General features: G+C 41.8%; 1 protein-coding gene across 1 annotated transcript in view; it reads right to left on the bottom strand.

Moving 5' to 3' along the window:
- The window catches only part of LOC124722385, a 99,325-nt gene that overhangs the window by 6,616 nt on the left and 65,742 nt on the right, over positions 1-26,967 (bottom strand). The window contains exons 3-5 of the mRNA XM_047247558.1: positions 24,033-24,188; positions 12,409-12,538; positions 7,706-7,798 (exon numbers count right to left, since the gene is read on the bottom strand). Of these exons, the coding sequence (XP_047103514.1) occupies positions 7,714-7,798; positions 12,409-12,538; positions 24,033-24,188 (371 nt within the window). The 3' untranslated portion in view covers positions 7,706-7,713. The remainder of the gene's footprint in view (positions 1-7,705; positions 7,799-12,408; positions 12,539-24,032; positions 24,189-26,967) is intronic.

The raw sequence follows: 26,967 nt of genomic DNA, 5'->3' as shown, positions 1-26,967 counted from the left end.
TAACACATTAGTCAGCTGCCATGTAGTGAAACTGAAAGCTATTTTGATTTTCAACCATACGACGAAAAAGAGATACGCACTACTTATAGTAAACGTCGCCATCGATAGATTTGGCACTGTCGGCCATGGCCCATCCTTACTTTAACCAAGAGCAACAGCTGTACATTGTTGGCCTTCCTTAAGCTGATTTGTTGTTTTGTGAATCGGTTCAGTTCTTAGTTGCAGTTGAATTTAATGTAAGTATTGCCGTTTGTTGTTTTCGTGCTGTGTGTTGTTATGATAGTTTCTAATTCAAAAATAGTTCAAATGGCTCTGAGCTCTATGGGACTTAACTTCTGAGGTCATCAGTCCCCTAGAACTTAGAACTACTTAAACCTAACTAACCTAAGGACATCAACATACATCCATGTCCGAGGCAGGATTCGAACCTGCGACCGTAGTGGTCGCGCGGTTCCAGACTGTAGCGCCTAGAACCGCTCGGCCACCCGGCCGGCTAGTTTCTAATTATGTGTAAGATTGTGTATGGTAAGTTAAAAATATGTACGAACTACTATGATAGCCTAATTGCCTATGTACAGCAGTTTAAGGTTAGCAATGGAGTCGTTGTTTGGAGACTGGTAGACCTTCATGGTTGGAATATTTCACTGCTTCACAAGACAGCGGAGCGGTAAACATCATTACAAATACCATTAAATTAAATTCACTGCATAAAAATACATCTGGATTTGCCTGTGTCGCCCAGAATCTCCTTGATTAACAGAAATATCGTCCAAACGGTGACTGTTACATTTGAGAAGTATCATTTCAAATCGTATTATGTGCATATACCATAATTTTTTACAGGAAGCGAAAAAACATTCTTTTCCCAGCCAAATGTAATACGTCAAAATTCTCGACTGCAGGACGTAAGTATTCAGATTATGTTCCAGAATCAGTCATGATCGAAATCACTTCCCACTGGATGAAGGGACCATTTTAATTTTTAAATTCCACTTAATACGTTTTGAATTTTGAATCAATTCACTAAACAAAGTACCTTTTGATTGAATCATGTTTTTACGCAATATGATTTCAAATGCTCATTTCAATTTTTATTGATTTTATTGTTGTACACAACATATCACATAAGAAAATAAGGTTATTAACATGTTGTTGACGGTAGATCGATGTGTTACAATGATGCACTCAGTCCTTCTTCCACGTGCTAACAGTCACACTCATCGTTCACACGAGTCGACCTACCAGTTTCAGCTGATTCTACATCGATATTTAGTGTCGAAACATGAAACTGCAAACTATCAACCTCTTTCTAGTTATCTCCAAATCTTGTTTCCAACAGTATGTCGACATCCAGTTCTTAGAGTCAGGTAATTCGGTTGAAACTCCACTGCGCCTTTCTGCTAAATATTTTACAGTTCTTCGTCATATAACTGAGTCTACAATTTTGTTACACTTTGTTCCGTACTACGTAAACTTTACTTTTTGCCTTCGCCAGGTAGAATACCGGGATGCTTCCACACTTGAATTTGTCTTGTTTATGATTACAAGGGGCCGGCCGAAGTGGCCGTGCGGTTCAAGGAGCTGCAGTCTGGAACCGCAAGACCGCTACGGTCGCAGGTTCGAATCCTGCCTCGGGCATGGATGTTTGTGATGTCCTTAGGATTAGTTAGGTTTAACTAGTTCTAAGTTCTAGGGGACTAATGACCTCAGCAGTTGAGTCCCATAGTACTCAGAGCCATTTTATTTACAAGGCGGCTCAAAATTACTTAACGTGTATCTGAGCTGAAGAACCTAAAACGAAATACCACTCGTCACGCCCTAACTACAGATAGTAAAGCTCCATCAAAGTATAAAAACATGCATTTATGCAATATTTCTGTCACGAATATCACATCAGTGCTCCGACATTACAAATGTCTCTCAGAATGATCATTCGTAAAATACATCAGGCGTTATTACTTGCTAAGCTTCTCTTTTACGCTGTCTTTTAGTTTTTGCAGCTCTAATTCTGATTCTACTTCATTTATATCACTCTTCCACGGGTAAATATCCCACCATGATTATCGAAAGTGCACAGTCATGAAATCAACACCACACAGTGAGCTGTAGAACGAAAGTAGCAGAAACAGCAAGCAAAAGAGTGGGTAGTAACGCATGCTGGTAAACTTGCCCTGAACATAATACGTTCTGAACAGTCGGCTGCGCTGTACATACTACGATTTGATCCGATTCATGTTTTTCAACACTACATTACTATTGGAAAAAATATGACATAAACGATCTGAATCAACGGCCTTAAACAGCATATCACAGTTGAGGTGAAAACGCATCGAACTGTATTCTGAACTCGGCTGTATTTAATACGTTTTAAAACGATGTTCCTCATTGCTTTAAAATAATTGCTCAAAATTCTATTATTTGTGGCTCAAGTGGCAGAAAAACCCCCTATCTGGTCACTCGGGTGCTACTCAATTATAAAAACCAGTTTGGATACGGAACGATGGGGAGAGGATTGTGGAGAGCGGAAGGGATATGTAATTATAAAAGATTCCACTGTTCGTTCGTTCTTTCGTTTCTCAAAGGAGTTTTCAGCGGCTGCTTCAATTCGTCCAACGGACTGCGCCTTGCCTACCCTTCCCTCTCACCCCTTTGGCCAAAATCCTTCTACGCTCTCGTAATAGTATAACTGAAACTAGCAATTCCGTGCACAATTAAATCTTAAAATATGTTTGCATTCATGGACTATAAAATAACCAAACATGCAAAATTATAGGAAAATCTTGCAATATAATAATTCCATCTTTGATGCATTATTTTGAAACAATGTGCACCGACCAGTTTTCTCCTAATCCTCCACCGATTGTGGTAGCTCTGCGCATTGAAGCATTGAGTTAAGAATCGCTGAATTTGGAGGTGGGGCGCTTCGAATCCATCCGCTGGCAATCTTGAAAATGGTTTTCTGCGGTTTCCCATTTTGAGTTATGCAAAGGACACGGTAGGTACCGTACTATAGGCCACAAATAATCCCTTCCGAATTCCTTTCTTTCCTGAAAGATTTCAGGTCCCTTAAAGATGCTTACATGAAAAGAGCTGCATCGAAGGCGAGTCAAACATCTCTTCCAAGGATGTACTGACGTATCATGTCCTCAATTTTTACTGCAATAACGATTCTCTGCTGTGAAATGTCTTCTTTGTAACATACGCGGAACAGCGAGCAAGAGAGGGGAAGAAATCCAATGTGCACTCTGTGTGCACACCGGGGGGAGTCATTCCAGATGTGGAAAGGGTCCTTCCGGATGCCATGAAGGGTACAGGGTGCACCCATCTGCAGGTGGTCGCTCATGTCGGCACCAATGATGTGTGTCGCTATGGATCGGAGGAAATCCTCTCTGGCTTCCGGCGGCTATCTGATTTGGTGAAGACTGCCAGTCTCGCTAGCGGGATGAAAGCAGAGCTCACCATCTGCAGCATCGTCGACAGGACTGACTGCGGACCTTTGGTACAGAGCCGAGTGGAGGGTCTGAATCAGAGGCTGAGACGGTTCTGCGACCGTGTGGGCTGCAGATTCCTCGACTTGCGCCATAGGGTGGTGGGGTTTCGGGTTCCGCTGGATAGGTCAGGAGTCCACTACACGCAGCAAGCGGCTACACGGGTAGCAGGGGTTGTGTGGCGTGGACTGGGCGGTTTTTTTAGATTAGATGGCCTCGGGCAGGTACAGAAAGGGCAACAGCCTCAAAGGGTGCGGGGCAAAGTCAGGACATGCGGGGACCAAGCATCAATCGGTATTGTAATTGTAAACTGTCGAAGCTGCATTGGTAAAGTACCGGAACTTCAAGCGCTGATAGAAAGCACCGAAGCTGAAATCGTTATAGGTACAGAAAGCTGGCTGAAGCCAGAGACAAATTCTGCCGAAATTTTTACAAAGGCACAGACGGTGTTTAGGAAGGATAGATTGCATCCAGACGGTGGTGGCGTGTTTGTCGCTGTTAGTAGTAGTTTATCCTGTAGTGAAGTAGAAGTGGACAGTTCGCGTGAATTATTATGGGTGGAGGTTACACTCAACAACCGAGCTAGGTCAATAGTTGGCTCCTTTTACCGACTCCTGACTCAGCAGCATTAGTGGCAGAACAACTGAGAGAAAATTTGGAATACATTTCACATAAATTTACTCAGCATGTTATAGTCTTAGGTGGAGATTTCAATTACCGGATATAGACCGGGATACTCAGATGTTTAGGACGGGTGGTAGGGACAGAGCATCGACTGACATTATACTGAGTGCACATCCGAAAATTACCTCGAGCAATTAAACAGAGAACCGACTCGTGGAGATAACATCTTGGACCTACTGATAACAAACAGACCCGAACTTTTCGACTCTGTAAGTGCAGAACAGGGAATCAGTGATCATAAGGACGTCGCAGCATCCCTGAATATGGAAGTTAATAGGAATATAAAAAAAGGGAGGAAGGTTTATCTGTCTAGCAAGAGTAATAGAAGGCAGATTTCAGACTACCTAACAGATCAAAACGAAAATTTCTGTTCCTACATTGACAAAGTTGAGTGTTTATGGAAAAAGTTCAAGGCAATCGTAAAATGCGTTTTAGACAGGTACGTGCCGAGTAAAACTGTGAGGGACGGGAAAAACCCACCGTGGTTCAACAACAAAGTTAGGAAACTACTGCGAAAGCAAAGAGAGCTTCACTCCAAGTTTAAACGCAGCCAAAACCTCTCAGACAAACAGAAGCTAAACGATGTCAAAGTTAGCGTAAGGAGGGCTATGCGTGAAGCGTTCAGTGAATTCGATAGTAAAATTCTATGTACTGACTTGACAGAAAATCCTAGGAAGTTCTGGTCTTACGTTAAATCAGTAAGTGGCTCGAAACAGCATATCCAAACACTCCGGGACGATGATGGCATTAAACAGAGGATGACACGCGTAAAACTGAAATACTAAACACCTTTTCCCAAAGCTGTTTCACAGAGGAAGACCGCACTGCAGTTCCTTCTCTAAATAGTTCAAATGGCTCTGAGCACTATGGGACTCAACTGCTGAGGTCATTAGTCCCCTAGAACTTAGAACTAGTTAAACCTAACTAACCTAAGGACATCACAAACATCCATGCCCGAGGCAGGATTCGAACCGGCGACCGTAGCGCTTCTCTAAATCCTCCCACAAACGAAAAAATGGCTGACATCGAAATAAGTGTCCAAGGAATAGAAAAGCAACTGGAATCACTCAACAGAGGAAAATCCACTGGACCTGACGGGAAACCAATTCGATTCTACACAGAGTACGCGAAAGAACTTGCCCCCCTTCTAACAGCCGTGTACCGCAAGTCTCTAGAGGAACGGAAGCTTCCAAATGATTGGAAAAGAGCACAGGTAGTCCCAGTCTTCAAGCAGGGTCGTCGAGCAGATGCGCAAAACTATAGACCTATATCTCTGACGTCGATCTGTTGTAGAACATTAGAACACGTTTTTTGCTCGCGTATCATGTCGTTTTTGGAAACTCAGAATCTACTCTGTAGGAATCAACACGGATTCCGGAAACAGCGATCGTGTGAGACCCAACTCGCTTTATTTGTTCATGAGACCCAGAAAATATTAGATACAGGCTCCCAGGTAGATGCTATTTTCCTTGACTTCCGGAAGGTGTTCGATACAGTTTCGCACTGTCGCCTGATCAACAAAGTAAGAGCCTACGGAATATCAGACCAGCTGTGTGGCTGGATTGAAGAGTTTTTAGCAAACGGAACACAGCATGTTGTTGTCAATGGAGAGACGTCTACAGACGTTAAGGTAATCTCTGGCGTGCCACAGGGGAGTGTTATGGGACCATTGCTTTTCACAATATATATAAATGACCTAGTAGATAGTGTCGGAAGTTCCATGCGGCTTTTCGCGGATGATGCTGTAGTATACAGAGAAGTTGCAGCATAAGAAAGTTGTAGCGAAATGCAGGAAGATCTGCAGCGGATAGGCACTTGGTGCAGGGAGTGGCAACTGACCCTTAACATAGATAAATGTAATGTATTGCGAATACATAAAAAGAAGGATCCTTTATTGTATGATTATATGATAGCGGAACAAACACTGGTAGCAGTTACTTCTGTAAAATATCTGGGAGTATGTGTGCGGAACGATTTGAAGTGGAATGATCACATAAAATTAATTGTTGGTAAGGCGGGTACCAGGTTGAGATTCATTGGGAGAGTCCTCAGAAAATGTAGTCCATCAACAAAGGAGGTGGCTTACAAAACACTCGTTCGACCTATACTTGAGTATTGCTCATCAGTGTGGGATCCGTACCAGATCGGGTTGACGGAGGAGATGGAGAAGATCCAAAGAAGAGCGGCGCGTTTTGTCACAGGGTTATTTGGTAACGGAGATGTTTGGCAAACTCAAGTGGCAGACTCTGCAAGAGAGGCATTCTGCATTGCGGTGTAGCTTGCTAGCCAGGTTTCGAGAGGGTGCGTTTCTGGATTAGGTATCGAATATATTGCTTCCCACGTAAAGTGCCCTCTGCCACACACCGTTGGGTGGCTTGCAGAGTATAAATGTAGATGTAGATTACTTGTAGATCTTCCACTGCCATGAGTCGCGCGGGGTAGCCGCGTGGTCTCAGGCGTTTTGCCACGGTCTGGGGGCGGAACCCCCCCCCCCCCCCCTCCGCCCCCCTTCGGAGGTTCGAGTCCTCCCTCGGGCATGGGTGTGTGTGTTGTCCTTAACGTAAGTTAGTTTAAGTTAGGTTAAGTAGTGTGTAGGCTTAGGGACTGATGACCTCAGCAGTTTGGTCCCTTAAGGATTCACACACATTGGAACATTTTGAACATAGCCATGAATCTCTGTGTGGCAGTGAAATTAGTTGAATTGTAGGTTTTTTAAATTGTCGACACCATTAAAGTATCTTACCATACATTTTAATGCTACTTACATCTTCCCTTGTATATAAGTATATATATTGTGTAACGGGTATAAGTGCAAATATTTTTATGTGTGGTACCTTAATATGTACACATATTAGTGTATTAGTTGCTTTTCTGTGTTTCGAACAGTGATTCCATAAATACATCACTAACTTTATGACCTGATGTCTTCCACACAGTTGTAACTGCACCACTAAATGGACTATGCTTGTCGGTACAGGCTAACGGTTTAAACCCACACTAGAACACCTGAGCTGCCACCCACAGGAAAATAAGCATTAATAGCTTGCTCTTTCAACATCTATCTGGAGATACTAACCAGCCTAAAAACATTTGACTTGTAATAGCTATAATTATTAGTCTGCAAATTATGTAAATACTGATGTAATATCGTTCATCTATATATATATATATATCTGTGTGTGTGTGTGTGTGAGAGAGAGAGCGGAGAGCGGGGGGGGGGGGAGTGTGTGTGTGTGTGTGTGTGTGAGAGAGAGAGAGAGAGAGAGAGAGTGAGAGAGACAGAGAGATGGTATTCCCTTGTTGTCCTGAGACCACTAAACTTGTTTACTGATTCGTTTATAGGAGAGATACAGTTGGAACCCAAATCTTCGACAGAAATGTACTGTTGAATTTTCATTTATTTATTTACAATAACCTCACAGAATATATTAAATTATGATTTATGTGAAGTGCACTATGTTAATGTGTCTTCGTCAAAGACAAATTTCCTACAAACTGGTATCTTTATTGCTTAAGTATACTTTTATACTTACTTGTAAAGTTAGATGTGACTGAACCACATAGCATCCCAGTTGGCGGTGAGCTGAGGTGTTGGTACCCTCTGCCCACCAAAGCCAGCAGAAGTCCTGTAAAAAGACACCCTAGATGTTTTAATTTTTTTCTGGGACACACTTTACACACTGTAATAATATGCATATTTGTATTATTAAACCAGAAGACAAAATACCAGAAATATACATTAACTAATTAAACACTGAAGAAAACTCCTAACATTAAAAGGAAGTCACTGAAGTGGGAAAACAAATACTTGTTCATGAGGCATTCATAACAAATTTCATATTACCCAATCAGTGGTAAGTTTTTTGATGGTGTACAGTTGATTTCAGGCTTGCAATAAACATCAAGATCAGTTACAGACAGGAATTCTAATTTACACCTAGTAAAGAAATTCGTACAATTATTTCAAAGATAAACCACTGTTTCTGCATAGTTGGGAGGAATACCATAAAATGAGGTGAATAGAAATGATGGGGTGAATAACAGCAAACTTCGAAGGAAATTCAAAAAGATAAATTTTCAACATACTGCTGTGGTTTTGCTCTTGAACTGTTTGTCCTTATGGTCTCCACTATATTTAATAAATGATTATTAAATACATTTGCCATCTGTGACTCATCATTTGTAGCCCTTCCATTCAGTTCATTAATGCTGTTGTATTGTTCTTTGGCTGGTTGTCCTGTCTCTCGCTTCACTACATTGCATACTGCCGTAATTCTGTTGGCGGGTGTACTGATTTCTGACATTATTTGTATGTTATAGGATTTTTTAATAACCTTTCTTAGTAATTTTGAGTATTTTTTGTAATGTGCAACTACTGAAGTATCCCTACCTATTCTTGCCAAAAGGTACTTCTTTCTTTTCCTTTCACAAGATACTTTAATCCGTCTAGTGATCCATGGTTTTTTACCTGGCTGTTCTGACTAGCTTATGCGGCAAGCTATTTTAAAATAATGATATGAATTTGTCATGGAATAGGTTAAATTGTATGTTAGCATTAGGTTCATTATAAATTACATCCCATGCCCTCTCCTGAAAACTATTCTTAAAGACATTTGTCCTGGAGTCATTAATTATTCTAACTGAATTCCACTGATGAGTATTCATACCTTATGGCGCTATGTTATCTATCGTAACTGTGCATCATGATCAGAGAGACCATTTGTTACTGGGTAAACAGTTATTTTATTACTTTGAGTTCCATAAAAAAAACATTATCAGTTAGGGCCCCACTGTCTTTATCCACCTGTGTTGGAAAGTTAATTACTGAGACCAAATTGTGGGATCCAAATAAGGTTTCCATATCATTTTTCCTATCAGGATCCCTTAGTAAATCTACATTGAAATCACTACAGACTATTAATTGCTCATTGCAGTTTGAGAGATACCACAGCAAAGAATCCAGATTCCTCTTAAATAGTACAAAATTTCCCAGAGGGGATCTATATACAGTTACAATTAAAAGTGAGATATTTTCAAGCATTAATTCACAAGCACACATATCTGTGTGCATACCACTACAAATATTTTTGAACTTGTATTCTGTCTTAATATACTGTATGTAATAACTCCTCGTTTTCATATGTTATTTTTGCATGAGTGAGCTGCACTACTATAATCTTTCATATGTGTGTGCTCAGACAAGTCCAGAATGATGAAGAGCCAAGTGGCCATCTCTCTGTGAAGAACCAGGATCGCAAGGGAAATGGAGGACCTGGTGTTCCAGGACCGGCGTATCTCAGTTAAGGAAATTCCGCAAAAGATGGAAATCTGAAACAGAAAAGTTTTCAACGTTTTCCTCGACATTTTGAACAAGACATAGATCACCCACCTCTGGCTACTGCGACTGCTCACACCCATTCAGGATGGCCTGCCTATATGACTTCTTTAGCCGCCTAATCACTACGGACGATTGCTGAGTGTGCTACCATGATTTCGAAACGAAGGAGCAAAGCAAGCATTGGGAACATGCGGATTCGCCACTGCCGAAAATGGCGCAGACGCAGCCATCAGAGGGCAAGGTGATGCAAGGACTGCCATGGTGTGATGCTAAGATATTTTGCTAGTAAGGTGCAAACGTCACAGGAACTTACTACCGAAATCTCCTAACTAGATTAGGGGTGCTGTCAAGACGAAAACTTGTGGGAAGCTGTCCAAGGGTGTGCTTTTGCTCCACGATAAATGTCCCAGCTTGTTCTATACAGTCCCACATGCAGCTTCTTTGGGCTATTAAATTTTGCCAAATTCTCTACCTATTCTTACACCGTTGGGAAAAATGTGCCGCCCTAAAGGTTAAATATGTAGAGAAGGACTAACACCACCACGAAGTTACAGCATTGCAGCTCAGTTTTTATCATTGTGATAATTAAACTTGCTTACTCACTGCGCTCAGTTGTATTCTGGGACCTTCAGCCGACACCACTCGTTGTACAAAATATGCAAATTTGATCCAATTTCCACGTCGACACTGGGGCAGCCATAAGCATTACGTGTGGGAGAACTGCAGATTCACATGGTCCCTCTACGTGATTGCTCTGGGTCGCTGAAGGCTGGATCCTGCCCGTAAGTGTCAGGTACTCGAGTAAAATGTTTCACTGTCCTACTTTCTTCCGAGGTGCTTTACAGTATCTGTATGTACTGGAATATTTCGGTCTCCCCAGCTGACTTCGCTAACGCACGCCTGTATAGTTGCACCAGACTCTGCGGTTGCTGGTTTGGATCGCAGCGGTGGAACAAATTTTCACCGTCAGTATTCAGTACACTCCTCCCCCCCTCCTCCCCCTCCCAAACCCTGTTCTACTCTCGAATGGGACGTTGGTAGTTTCAAACCACCACACTCACTATTGGCAGTGATCCGCCCGTGGGATGAGAACATTAGCCATTCAGTCCAGCTGGTGCTATTCGAGAGGAGTAAGCTATGTGCTGGCCGTGAATCTCAGCCTCCCTCTACTTTCGTCATCATACAACAATAGCACGTGACCTCACTAAAAACAGATACCTATTACAGTCACCATACTTAAAAGATAAATTTGAGACACAATTGTCACACACTGGGAAGAAATGGACCATTGAGCGCGGAGGAGAATAACCTCTCGGGGTCTCCCAGGTACATGATACATTCTTTCACTAAGCAGTCCTATACTGGCGTGTTTTATTGTAATCCGTGAAGTCTCACCATAAAAGCAAAGCTGTATGGCTTGATTGGCGGGGAAATCGTGAGAGGCAGGTTCAGCTGCCTGATTGGAAAGGCATTTCGTATCCCTCGCGCGTAATGGAACCTTTCCGAAGTGTGAGATCTGTGTGTTAAGTGTATGTTACGTGTAGATGGCTGTAATGGGTGTGTGTGTGTGTGTAGTATGGTGTCGTGTTCGCATTGTATGATAATGAGAAGAGAGAGAGGGTGGAACCTGGTGCCAGCACGTAGCCTCCTCCCCTTGGGTAGCACCAAGGGGGCTTCGAGCTTATCGTCCCCTTCCAACGGATAGATCACCATCAGCAGGGGCATATGAACTCATTCCATGAGGCAGTGCAGAGGGGTTTAGAGTTTAATCCAGGTCTCTTGCCCAACGTCTGGTGATCCGAAATTTTATACCATCACCCGTCCTCCCCTTTCAGGAAAAGTAACAGGAAATTTGCCAACAGCGCATGACGTGCCTGTGCAGTTACCCATCTAAGTAGCGGCGTAGCATAACTTCGGTGACCTGACTGGAACCGGTATATTCAATGAAGCAAGGTCGTTGACAAGTATAACTATCAGACAATATTTATTCAAAGATCTCGAAATACATTAACTTATATGCACGACTAAGTGCGCTTCATTTGTCTCCCCATACTTGGTTGAGCCCAGTTTAACAATATTATAGGAAGTTTTTTGATTATTCTAGAATCAGCCTTGAAACAATGGATACATTTGTTTTTTATTTGTTCTCGATTCTGATGCGTTATTTGAACAGATAACAAAAGGAACCAATTACAAACATAATTCAGCTTTGGAAGCGTAGAAACAATTTCCCGTATCCTTGTCCCCAGTGTCTTTGTTCAAATGTATTCTCAGATAACACATACTACCCCGCTGTAAAAAATTCTGGTGTAAGAATGCGTAGTCTAACGTCGATATAAAAGCATTAAAATTTTGTCGAGCTTTCAGCCGCATCAAGTGGTTAAGTATTCACGAGCTTTCGGCCATTGTCAGGTACTAACTGAGTGGATATGTAACCACTTGACGCAGCTGTACCTTCGAATAAACTTGTAGAACACTTCCTCATTACTCGCATTTCTTACTTTTTGCTATACTGCCAGTATACCTATGTGTGTTGGTCACCATTATTGTTCCTATTTTTTTCACAGGCCACAATTTTTGCATTAGCCACTCTCTGTTTCACAACACAAACAGCACGTGACTGGTTCTTTGGGAACTGATTTACACTGTTACCTTAACAAAGATCTTTCCATTTGTTTCCAGTCGTTGCTTATGGAAGTACAGTAATGAGTAATTGTGTCATAAACACTACCTTTATGTGCGTTTAGTAAACTACTTAGTGACGTAGTGCGATATTCACAATTAAGTTACCGATTTTTCAAAAACTGTAACTGCATTTGCACGCCATATTCGGGTTTGGGTTTTGTGATATATGTACTTCTTCAGTTATTTATGCTGTCAACAGTGAGGTATACTTACGTCTGCTGCTGGCTGTTGTTGTTGTTTCCATCTTCAATATTTTTCAAATTGTGCACGGAATATCTGTTGTAGAAACCCCAGATACTCTTCATCAGCTTATCACTGTATTTAGTGGGCAGCTCCTCCATAACTGAAAAATGAAATTCAAGTGGCACACTATAATGCATAAGAACTCAAAAGCATAGCATTTTGCTTCGTGAAGTGAACTTAATATTACTTGACTGTTTCGTTTTTGATATTACGACACCCAAACTATACCCCTCAGCGTCCATGCATACTGGTTTAAATTTGTTGACTTCTGACGTTTAAGGTCCCAGATACGGGTCGACTGTTATGGTGTGGGAGGCTAAGCTATACTTCTTATTTTCTTCTCCTCTCGCTCCCCCCACCCTTCCACCCCAAATGTAATACGCTGTCACTCCCATTTCTAAAGTACCAAAGTTGCCTAGTGTTTAACAACAATAATAAAATACATAAAATATTTTAAGATAATAATGTGGTTACATTAATGCTTACGGCATTATTTTAGCATAACTTAGAAGATTAATAGCTTACACAATACAAAACCGGAGTGTGCACTAAGCATTACCTGTATTTCATTAAGCACTAGGGTTGTGAACACTGGTGTCCAGACAGGGCAATGTAAGGTGTACATGAGAGGATGCTATATGGGAATGCAGGCTTTCTCAGCGAATTTCATTGATGAGATCTTCTCGGGTTACCAGCCGAGCCGTGACACCGTGTTCTCACAACATTTCGAAGAGTTTTCGTTGAAGCGTTGCGACAACACACTGCATGAATCGGCTGATAATCCAAGAAAAGGAGAATGCTGCTTCTTTCAGTTGTTCCTGGCAATGGTCTGGAAATTCAGTGTTTCTGTGATTTTCTTCCTTAGTGGAGAGCTTTCCTCTCTCTTGACTCACTCAAATTTCTAGCTATTTCTGGTTACATCTGTGGCCTCAAGAACCATGTCATACTTGTTGGCAGCAAGTATGACCAGCCTGTGAATGGCCACCTGAGGCGCCAGAAGTCATGGGATACATCCTAATATTATGACGGATCTCTTTTTCCCCGACATAATTCAACGACTCGGCGAAGCATGGATTCAACAAGTCGTTGAAGACCCATGCAGAAATATTGATCCATGTTGCTTCTTTAGCCGTTCATAATTGCGAAAGAGTTTCCAGTGTACGATGTTGTGCACGAACTGACGTCTCCATTATGTTCCGTAAATGCTCGTTGGGATTCATGTCGGAAGATCTGGGTGGCCAAATAATTCACTCGAATTGTCCAGAATGTTCCTAAAGCCAGTCGCGAATAATTGTGGCCTAGTAACATGACATCTTTGTTTGGGAACATGACGTTCATGAATGGCTGCAAATGGTCTCCAAGTAGCCGAACATAACCATTTAGAGTCAATGATCGGTTCATTTGGACCAGAGGACCCAGTCCATTCCATACAAACACAGTCCAAACCGTTATGGAGCCACGACCAGCTTGCACAGTGCCTTGTTCACAACTTGGACCCTTGGCTTCGTGAGGTCTCCACCACACTCGAACACTACCATCAACTCTTACCAACTGAAATTGGGACTCATACGACCAGGCCACAGTTTTACAAGCATCTAGGGTCCAATCGATATGGCCACGAGCCGAGGAGAGGCGCTGCAGGCAGTGTCGTGCTGTTACAAAAGGCATTCGCATCGGTCGTCTGCTACCATAGCCCATTAACGCCGGATTTCTGCGCACTGTCGTAACGGATACGTTCGTCGTACGTCACACATTGATTTTTGCCGTTATTTGACCCAATGTTGCTTATCTGTTAGCACTGACAACTCTGTAAACGCCTCTCTTCTCGGTCGTTAAGTGAAGGCCGTCGGGCACTGCGTTGTCCATGGTGAGAGGTAATGCCTGAAATGTGGTATTCTCGGCACACTCTTGACACTGTGGATTACAGAATATTGAATTCCCTTAACAATTTTCGAAATCGAATGTCTCATGCCTCCAGTTCCAACTACCATTCCGCTTCCAAAGTCTGTTAATTCCCGCCGCGCGGCCATAATCATGCCAGAAACCTATTCAAATGACTCACGTAAGTGCAAATGACCGCCTCGCCAATGCACTGTCCTTTTTATACCTTCTGTACGCAAAGCTACCGCCATCTGTATATGTGGAATTCTCTATTCCATGACTTTTCCCACCTATGTGTAATGCTCTCTGCAGCCGGTCAGTCTGCAGCTCTCAAGGAAACAAGTGAAAAGTGTGCTGTGTTAAACACAGCTTGTAATTTTCTAGAATCCCTTGCCACTTTTAAAATGTTTTCGTATTAGTTTATTTTCCGAAACTCATCTATCGTCCTACTCGTCAACTCGTTTTCTCCTACTGAGGCGTGCAGGATTGTTAAGTTGTATAAGGCACGACCTTTCTTTTAGAAAGTAATACTGACAGGATGAAAATGACCAACTCACCGGATCGAATGGCCTCTAATGAAGCTTCGTTTTGTCAGACTGTGGATGTTGTAAGGCGAAAATTAAGTGATGCAGTGTACACAACTGCAAATGTGTCCCATAAAAGGAAGAGTGATGTCTGAAAAAGTTCGATTCGATAGTCTACACTTCAGACGAAGAACATACAAATTTCCTCGAATGCAAACAAAATGGTTGTGTTCTCATTTATTCCACCTCCGCCGTGAGAAAACATATGTGCTCCGTCGAACGAAAGCTGGGCATAGAACAACGCCACTGTTATGCCACTGAGACTATTTGTGTATTGCTTTGGTCAGGACAACTTGTGTGTTTGAACTAACATTTTATCATCATTTTATCATTCATTTCTACGTCTTTATCGATCACTGCTGCAAATTTATTTTAATAATGAGTCACCCTTTAGAGAATACTCTTCATCACAACGTCCCACTTTCTTGCACTGTTGTCACAGAAACTGTGTGTATGTCTCTGAACATATTCCAAATTTTAAAATAAATCTACAGCAGACTTTGAAAATTTTTAAAATATGATACCTCCGCCGGAGGGCACTTTCGGCGACTCATAGCGCCAACGGCCCAGGAGAAAGCCGACCAGATCCCATGCGGCGAGCGCCCGAGATGCAGGCAATGGAGACATTCTGCAACCGCACAGGGGATAGCCGGGCAGATGCCCTCGCCTCGCGCAAGAATGGACATCTTGGAAAGAGGTTGGCGGACAGTGAGCAGCGTGTCGAAAACTGATACACCCCTGTAGCTATAGGGACGGAGCGTCAGGAATGCACACTTGGAGACATGTGAATCCTTCTGGTCTGACAGCAGCCGTTTTATCTGCCTCAAAAAGCAAGAATGTGTGGACAATTCCAGGACTCCTCCAGACACAAAAGCGCCAAGAATCCGCACAGGTAGGCATGTGAAACTAAAGTACTACGTAAGAAATCGTCCTGCTCAGAAAGATGTTTTCTGGACATTACGGACGTCCCCAGACTCCGATTTCACAACATTTTTGCTAAAGCTAGAGGAGGTTCTTGGTTCACTTTATAGGAAATACAAAAAGTTAGGTGACTTCAGTATTAATTGGTAAGTGATTGTGCAAGGAAAAGGATGCTGGTAGACCTCCTTAATTCATATAATCTTATGCCAACCGTATTCTTTCCAACGAGGGTGCAAGGGAACAGTAGAACAACCATAGACAACATTTTTGTTCATTCCTCATTACTAGAAGGGCATTCTGTTAGCAAAGAGGTGAATGGCCTTTCAGATCATGATGCACAAATTTTAACTCTAAAGGATTTTTGTGCTGCAACAAATGTTAAATATAGTTATGAACTTCTTAGGAAAGCTGATCCAGTTGCTGTAGAGGTCTACCAGCTGTAGAGACCTTATCAAGGAACAAGAGTGGCAAGATGTTTATAGTGCTGATACAGTAGACGATAAATATAATGCTTTCCTCAAGACTTTTTTCATGCTCTTTGAAAGTTGCTTTCCGTTAGAACGTTCAAAACAGGGTACTAGCACAAACAGGCAGCCTGGGTGGCTGACTAGAGGGATAAGAATATCCTGTAGAACAATGTGGCAATTATATCAAAACGTTAGAAACAGTCAAAATCTAAATGCAGCAGCCCATTACAAACAGTATTGTAAGGTGCTTAAAAAAGTTATTGGGAAGGCAAAAAGTATGTGGTATGCAGATAGAATAGCTAAGTCTCAGGATAAAATTAAAACCATATGGTCAGTCGTAAAGGAAGTGGCTGGTCTGCAGAGACAGGTCGAGGATATAGAATCAGTGCGTAGTGGGTATTTCCTTGTTACTGATAAGTCACATATATGTACAGTATTTAATAATCACTTTCTGAATATAGCAGGCGAACTAAATAGCAACCTAGTCCCAACAGGGAATCATATAGCGCTCGTAGAAAAAGTGTTCCGCGACTATTACCCGAAATGTTCCTCCATGATACTGACAAGAGGGAGATTGAGTTAATAATTAAATCACTAAAGACCAAGAACTCTCATGGATATGACGGGGTATCTAGCAGAATACTGAAGTATTGTTCTATCTATGTTAACCCAGTACTTAGCCATATCTGTAACTTTTCCTTTAGGAGTGGTCGGTTTCCTGACCGATTAAAGTACTCGGCACTGAAGCTACTTTATAAAAAGGGAGACAGGGATAATGTTGACAATTATAGACCTATTTCTATGCCATCGGTGTTTGCTAAAGTTATCGCGAGGGTTGTATATACAAGGTTACTGGAGCACTTAAATTCACATAATTTGCTGTGAAATGTACAGTTTGGTTTTAGAAGTGGTTTAACAACTGAAAATGCTATATTCTCTTTTCTCTGAGAGATTTTGGACGGATTAAATAGAAGGTTGCGAACGCTAGGTGTTTCCTTTGATTTAACGAAGGCTTTTGACTGTGTTGACCACAAAATATTACTGCAGAAGTTGTACCAGTATGGAGTAAGGGGAGTAGCTTACAATTGGTTCACCTCTTACTTTAAGAACAGAAAGCAGAAGGTAATTCTCCGCAATATTGAGAGTGGTAGTGATGTTCAGTCCCAATGGGGCACTGTTAACTGGGGTGTTCCCCAAGGGTCGGTGCTGGGGTCACTGCTGTTTCTTATTTATATAAATGATATGCCTTCTAGTATTACAGGTGATTCAAAATATTTCTGTTTGCTGATGACACCAGCTTGGTAGTGAAGGATCTTGTGTGTAATATTGAAACAGTATCAAATAATGTAGTTCATGAAATAAGTTCGTGGCCTGTAGAAAATAATTTGATGCTAAATCACAGTAAGACTCAGTTTTTACAGTTTCTAACTCACAATTCAACAAGAACCGATGTTTTGATCAGACAGAATGGGCATATTATAAGCGAGACGGAACAGTTCCAAGTTCCTAGGCATTCGGATAGATAGTAAGCTGTTGTGGAAAGCCCATGTTCAGGATCTTGTTCAGAAACTAAATGATGCTTTATTTACCATTAGAACAGTATCTGAAATAAGTGACAGTTCAACACGAAAAGTAGTGTTCTTTGCATATTTTCATACGCTTATGTCATATGGTATTATTTTTTGGGGTAATTCTTCTGATTCAAAAAGGGTATTTTTGGCTCAAAAACGGGCTGTTCGAACTATGTGTGGTGTAAGTTCGACAACCTCTTGTCGACCCCTATTCAATAGTCTGGGAATTCTGACATTGCCCTCACAGTATATATTTTCTTTAATGTCGTTTGTTGTTAGCAATATTAGCTTATTCCCAAGAGTTAGCAGCTTTCACTCAGTTAATACTAGGCAGAAATCAAATCTGCATGTGGAATGCACTTCCTTGACACTTGTGCAGAAAGGAGTGCAGTATTCTGCTGTATCCATTTTCAATAAGCTACCACAAGAACTCAAAAATCTTAGCAGTAGCCCAAACACTTTTAAGTCTAAATTGAAGAGTTTCTTCATGGGTCACTCCTTCTGTTCTGTCGAGGAGCTCCTGGAAGAGCTGAAAAATTAAGCAAATTCCGGTGTTGCATTGTTGATTTTCTTTATTTAAACTTACGAATTGTCGCCTGAATATGTTTCTTATATTTCATTTTATCTGTTTCTACTATCGTGTTATAATTTCATGTATTGACTCGTTCCATGACCATGGAGACTTCTCCTTAATTTGGTCCCACGGAACAATAAATAAATAAATAAAATATAAATCACGAACACCAGCAGACCCTCCAAGCCTCACACACAGAGAGCCGTTGCAAAGAAGTGTTGTGTGGCTACTTTCACAACAACTTATGAATACAAAAGAACATGGAAACCATGGGTGACCAACGCTGGGAACGTCCTTGACAGTAAAATAGCGAGAAAGACTACAATTCTCGAGTCGCACACTGGCCACGCAAGATAGGTATTTCTATCCTGCACGGAGAGGCGTGGTCACGAAACGGCGACAGTCATTGGGTGACATTGTGAATTTAGTCCGCCAATGGCAGTGTTGAGAGAGTAAATATTTCGAGGAGATGGATGAAGAGTGAAGAGGGGAGTCGGTGGGACGGCGCGGAAGCAGGAGGACAGGGAGGCTCTTCCATCCATCGCCAACATCCGCCTTCCGACGCCGTGATAATGCTCCTTCGGCTACGCAACCCGCAACGAGCAGAAAACGCGGAGACCATACCTGATCCTCGCCGCAAAGCTGCGACCGATGGCCTTTGTAGTCTCGTCCCTTCAACCCCCACAAACCAACCCCACAGCTCCGCGGCGACCTGCCATACTGACGCCGACAGCACTACAGGACGAATGATTACGAATAATGGTGAGATGGTTCATTCCCCCCTCCCCTCCCCCTTAATAACTGATTCGTGTCCACGCCCAGTCAAATCGGCCCTGAGACTTGTAATTTATTGTTTTGCTCTGTTTGCTAAAGGTATTGAAATAAATGCTGTCAAATTCAAATGGTTCTAAGCCCTATGGGACTTAACATCTGAGGACATCAGACTTAGAACTACTTAAACCTAACTAACCTAAGGACAGCACACACATCCATGCCCGAGGCAGGATTCGAACCTACGACCGTAGCAGCAGCGCTGTTCCGGACTGAAGCGCCTAGAACCGCTCGGCCACATCGGCCGGCTAAATGCAGTCATTTCATGTTTTATTCATCTAAACAATCTGTTCCATTCGTTTATCAATCCTCTAATCTCTTTGATTTCGTCCAGTTACTGATGTCACTTAATTCTGACTTCCAATATGGGACAGTTTCATTAGTCATCTACATGTCATTCTGGCAGAGAGGAGAATTTTCAGTTCACGAAATTTTTGACGCCGAACGTGGGGCGATCTCATTAGTAATTTGCGTACTGTGCGATATCACAAACAATTTCGCGATTCACTATATTTTTAGCGCCCAGTGTGGAGCAATCTCATTAGTCATCTACATGACATTTCATGTCAGAGAGCAGGGTAGAATTCTCTATTCACTACATTTTTGGCACCCAACGTGGGACGATCTCATCGGTAAATTTCCTGCTGTGTGACATCACAATTTGTCGATTTACTGCAATACATACATACAAACATATATACATATAAACATACGTTTACGTGATTATAATACACACACACACACACACACTTGAACAATATTCACTGCCAATCGGTCAGTCATTATACTGGTATCACGCGCAGTGGTTGTGTAATGGGTCCTAGGTTATACTTACGTACTCGTGTACTCGCTCTTCTTTCTATGCTGGTACAATTCACTAGTACCCGACAACAGATTGAAGTGACGAACTTCCAGTCAAATGGGCAGAGGCGGACATTCGCGAGTCCAGTCTCCGAGCATACGAAGATGGTAAGTTCGGAGATGAAGTCTAGGACCGGCTGACGAGTATAAAGCGCGTATACGGAGCTCATTCTTGACCTCTACTGTCTGCAGGCAGGCGCCACAGCACTCCTCCCTCCGCAGAGATAGGAATCACTTTTAAGTCTGTATCTCCTTGTTCGACTTACCCCGTTTCTCTAAGGGGTCGGCATTTTTGTATCGGTTTTGGCGATGTTAGTGACCGCTGGCAGCCGGAACCTGTGTCTGCCATATGTTAAAATGTGGAAACGTTTTCTAAATGTTCGCGTTGCTTGTATCTGAGGGGGGGATGTCGTTATCAGCTCGGTATTTATTAGATCATTCAAAAATAAACTAGTCGGAGGCTGTAAAATGAATGTCGCTGAAGGGATGGTAATGCCATTGCCTGCGGAAGAAGATTTGATCCCCATAAGAGCGCCGAGGCAACAGACTCGTCCCTACAGGGACACAGACGCACACCCACGTGACAACAGAGCAAGCACGTGCACGTGTAGACCGTCTACTGCACTCAGTGGTGCTGAAAACAGAGGAATCGAGGCTTCAAAAGACGAGCAAAGGGGTGTATTGCTGAACCTTACAACGGTTGGAGGGCAGGGAACGGAAATTCACAGAAGAATTTCGCAAATTGTCCTTTCGAACTGCGACCCTCGATCCGGCCTCTGTGTCAGTGGCGGTCACCGTAACTCGTCGGTCTGCGGTAATGAGGGCATCCATCCGCTGAACAATGTTATCGGCAATGCGTTGTGTCGTTCCACATCGTGCGTCATCGACCAACGACATCCGTCCTTCCTCGAATCGCTCGTGGCACTGACATGAAGTGCTCCTTGGATATTTACGCCGCTTTTTGGCGAATTTCCGCCTCCCGCACTCCTTCCTCTGTCAAGAAACAGACTACACGCCTTTACTCTTCTTTTGAAACTTTCGTTGCTCTGTTTTCATCGTGAGTGAATGCAGTGGATCGTCGGTGCGTACACATGCGCGCTGTGTCGTCACGTGGGTGTGCGCTCGTGTCCCTCTAGCGGCAAGTTTGGGGCTCCAGCGCTCTTATTTTACACCTTCCGTAGACAACGGCATTACGATTCCTTCGGGGATTTTTATTTTACAGGCAACGGCTCGTTTCTTTTTGAATGGTCTTAATACCTTGCTGGATGTGGAAAACGTGCTAAAACCACGTCGAGGCTTGTCGGGTGTAGGAAACTTTTGGTCTCGGGGGCATAGAGGCGCCAATCTCAACTTGGCGCCCCAAATAGCCGCTTGTGTTGCCTACACAAGTCATGCTTGCTTGCAACAGTACATGTTAAAACACGAAATACAGAGCCTCGTTTCCCAAAACCGAAGTTGCTGTATTATTGTACATTCTTTTCTTATTTGTCATTGATCTGTGAGATTCTTACTGAATTTTAAACAAGCAAGAACGTTCCTCATGTTAAAGCTCTTAACAATTACTGATCGCATAACGAGACCTCATTACGAAATCTTGTTATACCTACCTCACTATGGATTAAAAAAAACTGGAACTGGTGATGGTAAATTGAGAACAAACTTTTTTTATATAATACTTGTGGCCGATTGGTGCTCGTATTCGAGTTACAATCCTTGTAAGACTACTACAGATATATTTCTGAAAATGTCTGTTTCCGAAAAGACAGACTTTGTTTATGTAAAAAAGTCATTAAAAATTTAAATTATTGCTTTAAAGGGTAGTCCTTCCGTGTCCTGGTGTTGTTTTTTGATTAGAGCCGTATAGATCGCTTTGTGTATTTCTTTATTAATAACTTCGTTTCGGCTACTGCCATTATCATATCTGCAATTAAGACTAAAGTACCATAAGAATGAGAGATGTTTGTATACTTTGTCAGGCTACAAAAGATGAAAAACTTCAAAGTTAAAAAGTTTAAAAAAAATCACTCACCAAAACATAGAACGTGTAAAAAATGCTCAGTGTCAGTTTTTCGAGCCCAGTTGGAAGGTAATTTATTGCTAAGACTTAGGTTTTACTGTAACTGGCACTGTACGTCGTTTTAAAAGTTCTATGTTTTAAGTTTAAAAAGATTAAGTTTTCAATTTTCCATCTTTTTTAGACTGATAAAACAAACACCTCTCATTCTTACGTTCCTTTCATCTTAATTACAAATCTGATGATGACAGTAAAAGAAATGACGTTATACATGAAGAAATATTTAATAGATCTAGACTCCTTTATTCACAAAGTATCCAAAATGACTATTTACTTTGTTATAAGTTGTGACGTCGGCTGTCGTATCTGCTTTTGGGACAACACAAGTGGAGGCACTATTAGTCATACTAGGCGTCTGTCCAGTAGATATTGCTGTTAGGTACAAAGGTTCTCTTTACTGGCTTCGTAAAGGGAATATTCCCAAGGTGAGAGCAAGTACTGTTCAGGAACGATAACCAAACTAGAGGTAGAATTATGGAAGGGGCGTGCGTGGCAAAATGATCGAGGTAGTATCACGACAGATTGCAGAGTGTACATATAGTATGTTTCCAAAGATGAAGGAGAGGATGCTTAAAAGCTGCTAAATTCATCTGGAGGCATGCTTCATTGCCTGGCACGCCATGGACTACACCTTGAATATTTACAAAAGACGTATGGATTTGGCGCCGTCATTGGCACACCAGACCATACTGCATTGGAGTGCCTAGCTTATGAAGATCTGTGGATTCGAGTAACAGGCATGGGAACATTCATTGACATTATTAGAGACTTGCTGTTGATCGAAATGGCAAATAAGGTATCCGGGAGCAAACTTAGAAAATATTTAGTAAACAAAGGTACTGTAAGAGGAACCTGATGGTAAGTAATGGCGTTGAAGTGAGTACTGTGAAAGCCATGAATATCACCGACCCTGGAATTAACACCTACAAAGAGGACGACCAGAAGCAATGGAAACGTGGTGAACAGCGTGAGTGCTATGACGTAACGAGCATAATGAATGAGAACTTTTAGATGTTTTATGTGGGTCTACCAGCAAATGCTTGATGCAGGGAGAAGAGAGGGACGTTAAGTCTCACTCGTTAGCTTCAATGTGGCTCCGTCTCAGGGGTGACGCGTACTGGGTTTAGGATTATTTGCGGACGGTATGGGTTCCCTTGATAACCGGTTTTAGAGATTTAGCATGTTTTCCCCACCAATCGGCGACTCGCTCCCATCCGCGTAAGTAATTTTAGCATAGGTCACAGATGTAGAATTCCGAAACAGGGGCTTCCTGGAGCATAAAACTTTCTTAACCACGAGTTGTATTAGGACCTACCAGTAAACCATCTGCTGTGATGATAGTGTAGATGATCAACAAATGTAAGACTATAGTTGAAGAGTTTTGGGTGCTTTCTACTTTATGTTTTAAATTTAATTGTACCAGTTATTGCAAATGTTTAATTTACATCGAAATGTGGAGGCGAATGTTTAATCAAAAAATGGCTCTGAGCACTGTGGGACTTAACTGCTGGGGTCATCAGTCCCCTAGAACTTAGAACTACTTAAACCTAACTAACCTAAGGACGTCACACACATCCATGCCCGATGCAGGATTCGAACCTGCGACCGTAGCGGTCGCGCCGTTCCAGACTGTAGCGCCTAGAACCTCTCGGTCACCCCAGCCGGCAATGTTTAATCACTGTTGTATACGACTTCCTGTAGTTACTTGGAAATATGACCCGCATTAGATTCTGGGTAGTGGGCGTCAACATCGTAAATATTAATAAATATATGTACTTTGTGTTTTTATGATGAAAACTTAGTAAATAATAAATGCAAGAGGAGACTCACACTTGTTCCCCACGTGCGGGAAGCCGCCGCGGCCGGCGCTGCCTGTCCCAGATGCCTCTGGATCTTCTCGGCTTTGTGCATCTTGGCGCTGCATATTGGAGCGCACTTTGTACACGGCGTGCATGCTTGGCGGGAATGCCGACATCTTGCGGCACCCTGCAACAAGGCAACTGCTGCGTCATACACTTCTCGTCTCCCGCGATGTACAATTGGCAGAATGCTAGAAAACGTGTGTAATGACACACACTAGCGAGATTTTATATCAAATCATACATATCATGTTAACTCGTGATCATGAATTTCTTTGAAAACAAATATATTAAATCTCTATATTATAAGTGTTAAGAACTAAAGTATTTTCGCTTTATCTTCATTTTTGTAAATATTACGGCCCTTTGAAAGATGTATAGTTTGTAAATAACTCTGAAAACAGTAGAGAAAAAAATAACTAATAAACCAAAAGTACTGGAGACCTGGCAGATGTTTTTCGTTAAAGATCCCTCTTAGTGTGCTGAAATTTAGTTGACACCCGCATTCGTATGGGTTTCCTTTAACTTACAAATTTAAGATGAAGATACGAAATTTAACTTAATTTTTCCAATTAAATTTTTTTTTACTTGATTTGGAAAGTGACAGGACGCTATCTTTTCTGTCATATTACCAGATACTACTGATGTAATTATAAACAGTATCTTCTCTGCTCCGGCTATCTGTATTATTTAAATATTTATCACTATAAATGCAAAAAATTGCATTTTTGCGAGTGTTTACAAATTATTTACTCGAAAACCCCCAATCCGAAAACTTTTGAGAATTACACAAAATACTGTTTGGTTGGTATGTAAGTAGTCAGTGTAAACAAAATGGGCAATATTTTCCTGTGTAAAGCGTTAAAAATTGTTCAACATTCTGCATATTTCGCATCACTGAGTTTCTAGTGTAAAATATGCATGCTGGCAACACTACTTACACATAAACCACTCTGCATCGACTTTTGTGTTTGGTTTCAACTTTTTGAGAGGTACAATGTCAGTGAGGAAATACAGTAGTGAAAGAGTGAGGTGTGTGGACTATGAAAAAAGACACAAGGAGGTGGTGTTCAAGAAAAGTGAAAAACACTTCACAGTTGTTGAAAATCTGTCAGAGGTATTGCAGAAACATCTTGGTGCTCAAGTAACGGTATTTGCATCGCATCAATTGTGAAGGAATTGGTACATTCACTACAAGAAGAAATTTAGTGACAACCCAGCTGAACGGTCATCATCACCCGAGTTTGAAACTGAAAAAGACAATGCAGATGTTTATATTCCTAGGTGTGAAGTTGTTGATGCATTTAACGTTAGCATTTCTACTGTGGCCCCTACTACATCCTCCCTTAAACGTCCAGGAGAGGTAAAAAGCACAAGATGAAAATAATATGTCAAAAAGAAAAGTGGAAGAAATTGAAACACGTTTTACACAGGCAGCATCCTCAAAACTTTGTGAAGTGTATAATGTAGATGCACTGGGTGCAGAACCTGAAGATAGTGGTATGTGCACTAATTGTGGTGTGTGGTTTCAAAACCTCTATACTGCTATCTCAGCAGTCACGGATACTGAGGAGATACACTTACTGACACTAATACCTGGTAGCTACTCTAAGCAGCAGATACAGAAATACATACCGACTTCCTCACATTATTTAATTTCTAAGGCTCGTAAAATAAAGAATGAAAAAGGTATTTGGCCACGTCCAGATTCTTACTGAGGGCATCCGTTGCAAGATGATACGCTTGCTACTGTTCTGGAATATTACCTAAGTGATGAAAAAATTGCAGCAGGCTGATGTCATTTCTGTTACTGAAAATGGTGAAAAAGTTAAAAAGGTAAAAAGATACATCATAAGATCAATAAGAGAAGCATATCTCCCAATAAAAAGGAGAACGCGAATTTAAAAATTGGTCTCACAAAATTCTAGTCCTTACGACCGAAATGGGTAAAATGCCAGCCAGTGAAAGATGTATGCACATGTATTTACAGCACTAATTTGAAACTTGTTTGTTTCGACATAAGCAGTGTCACAGGAAAGAAGTATACGGAGATGGAGCTGATGCAGCTGTGTATATCTCAAGAGCCGCAAGATAAATGTTGGTTGCAGGAGTGTGCAATGTGTCCTGATGTTGAAGTGATGACTGTTGAAGAATTATATTCTCAGGATGCTGACAATGACGTAACCTACGAACTGTGGGAGAGAGGAGAGTTGGTGAAGAAGGCAGTAGAGCCAGAGAAGTTTGTTACAGAGGTTAGGCATTGGGTCATGAAAGAAATAGTTCACCATCATATCTAGAGGATTCAGAGACAGGCCATAGCAGAAGTAATATCAGCCACACCCCAGAATATTGACACATTAGTTCTTCATTTTGACTTTGCAGAGAACTGGTCTCTTGCTTTACAGAACGAAATTCAAAGTTACCACTAGCACTCGTCGAAGGTATCAATATTCACATGTGTTGCTCACTTCCTTGGAACATCACACTGTTTTGCTATTGTCAGTGGTGATCTCATTCATGGCAGTGCACATGCATGCCATGCTGTCAGCACGATAATTGATGACGTAGCATCTAGAGGCCATGCATTTCCTTAACATGTGTTTGTGACTGATGTTATAGCATCTCATTTTAAAAACCGCTTTCAGGTTTATGAGCTTGGTCAACACTGTAGTACAGAAATTAAGACAAAAATGTATATCTTCAGCAACAGGTCGTGGAAAATATGCATGTGATGGGGTAGGTCTCTGTAAACATCTTACAACAAGATTTAATCTCCAGCATGAAGCTATTGATGCTGTAGGAGATGCCACTGGATTTGTACACACCATATCAACAAACATGAAACTCTTAATTCTAAACGAAAGTACATTAAGGGAATTCTGTTTAAAAAAAAAGGAGGAGAGTGG

This window comes from Schistocerca piceifrons, chromosome X, assembly GCF_021461385.2.
Source record: "Schistocerca piceifrons isolate TAMUIC-IGC-003096 chromosome X, iqSchPice1.1, whole genome shotgun sequence".
Taxonomy (NCBI): Eukaryota; Metazoa; Arthropoda; class Insecta; order Orthoptera; family Acrididae; genus Schistocerca; species Schistocerca piceifrons.
This window is presented reverse-complemented; position numbering and strand designations above follow the sequence as displayed.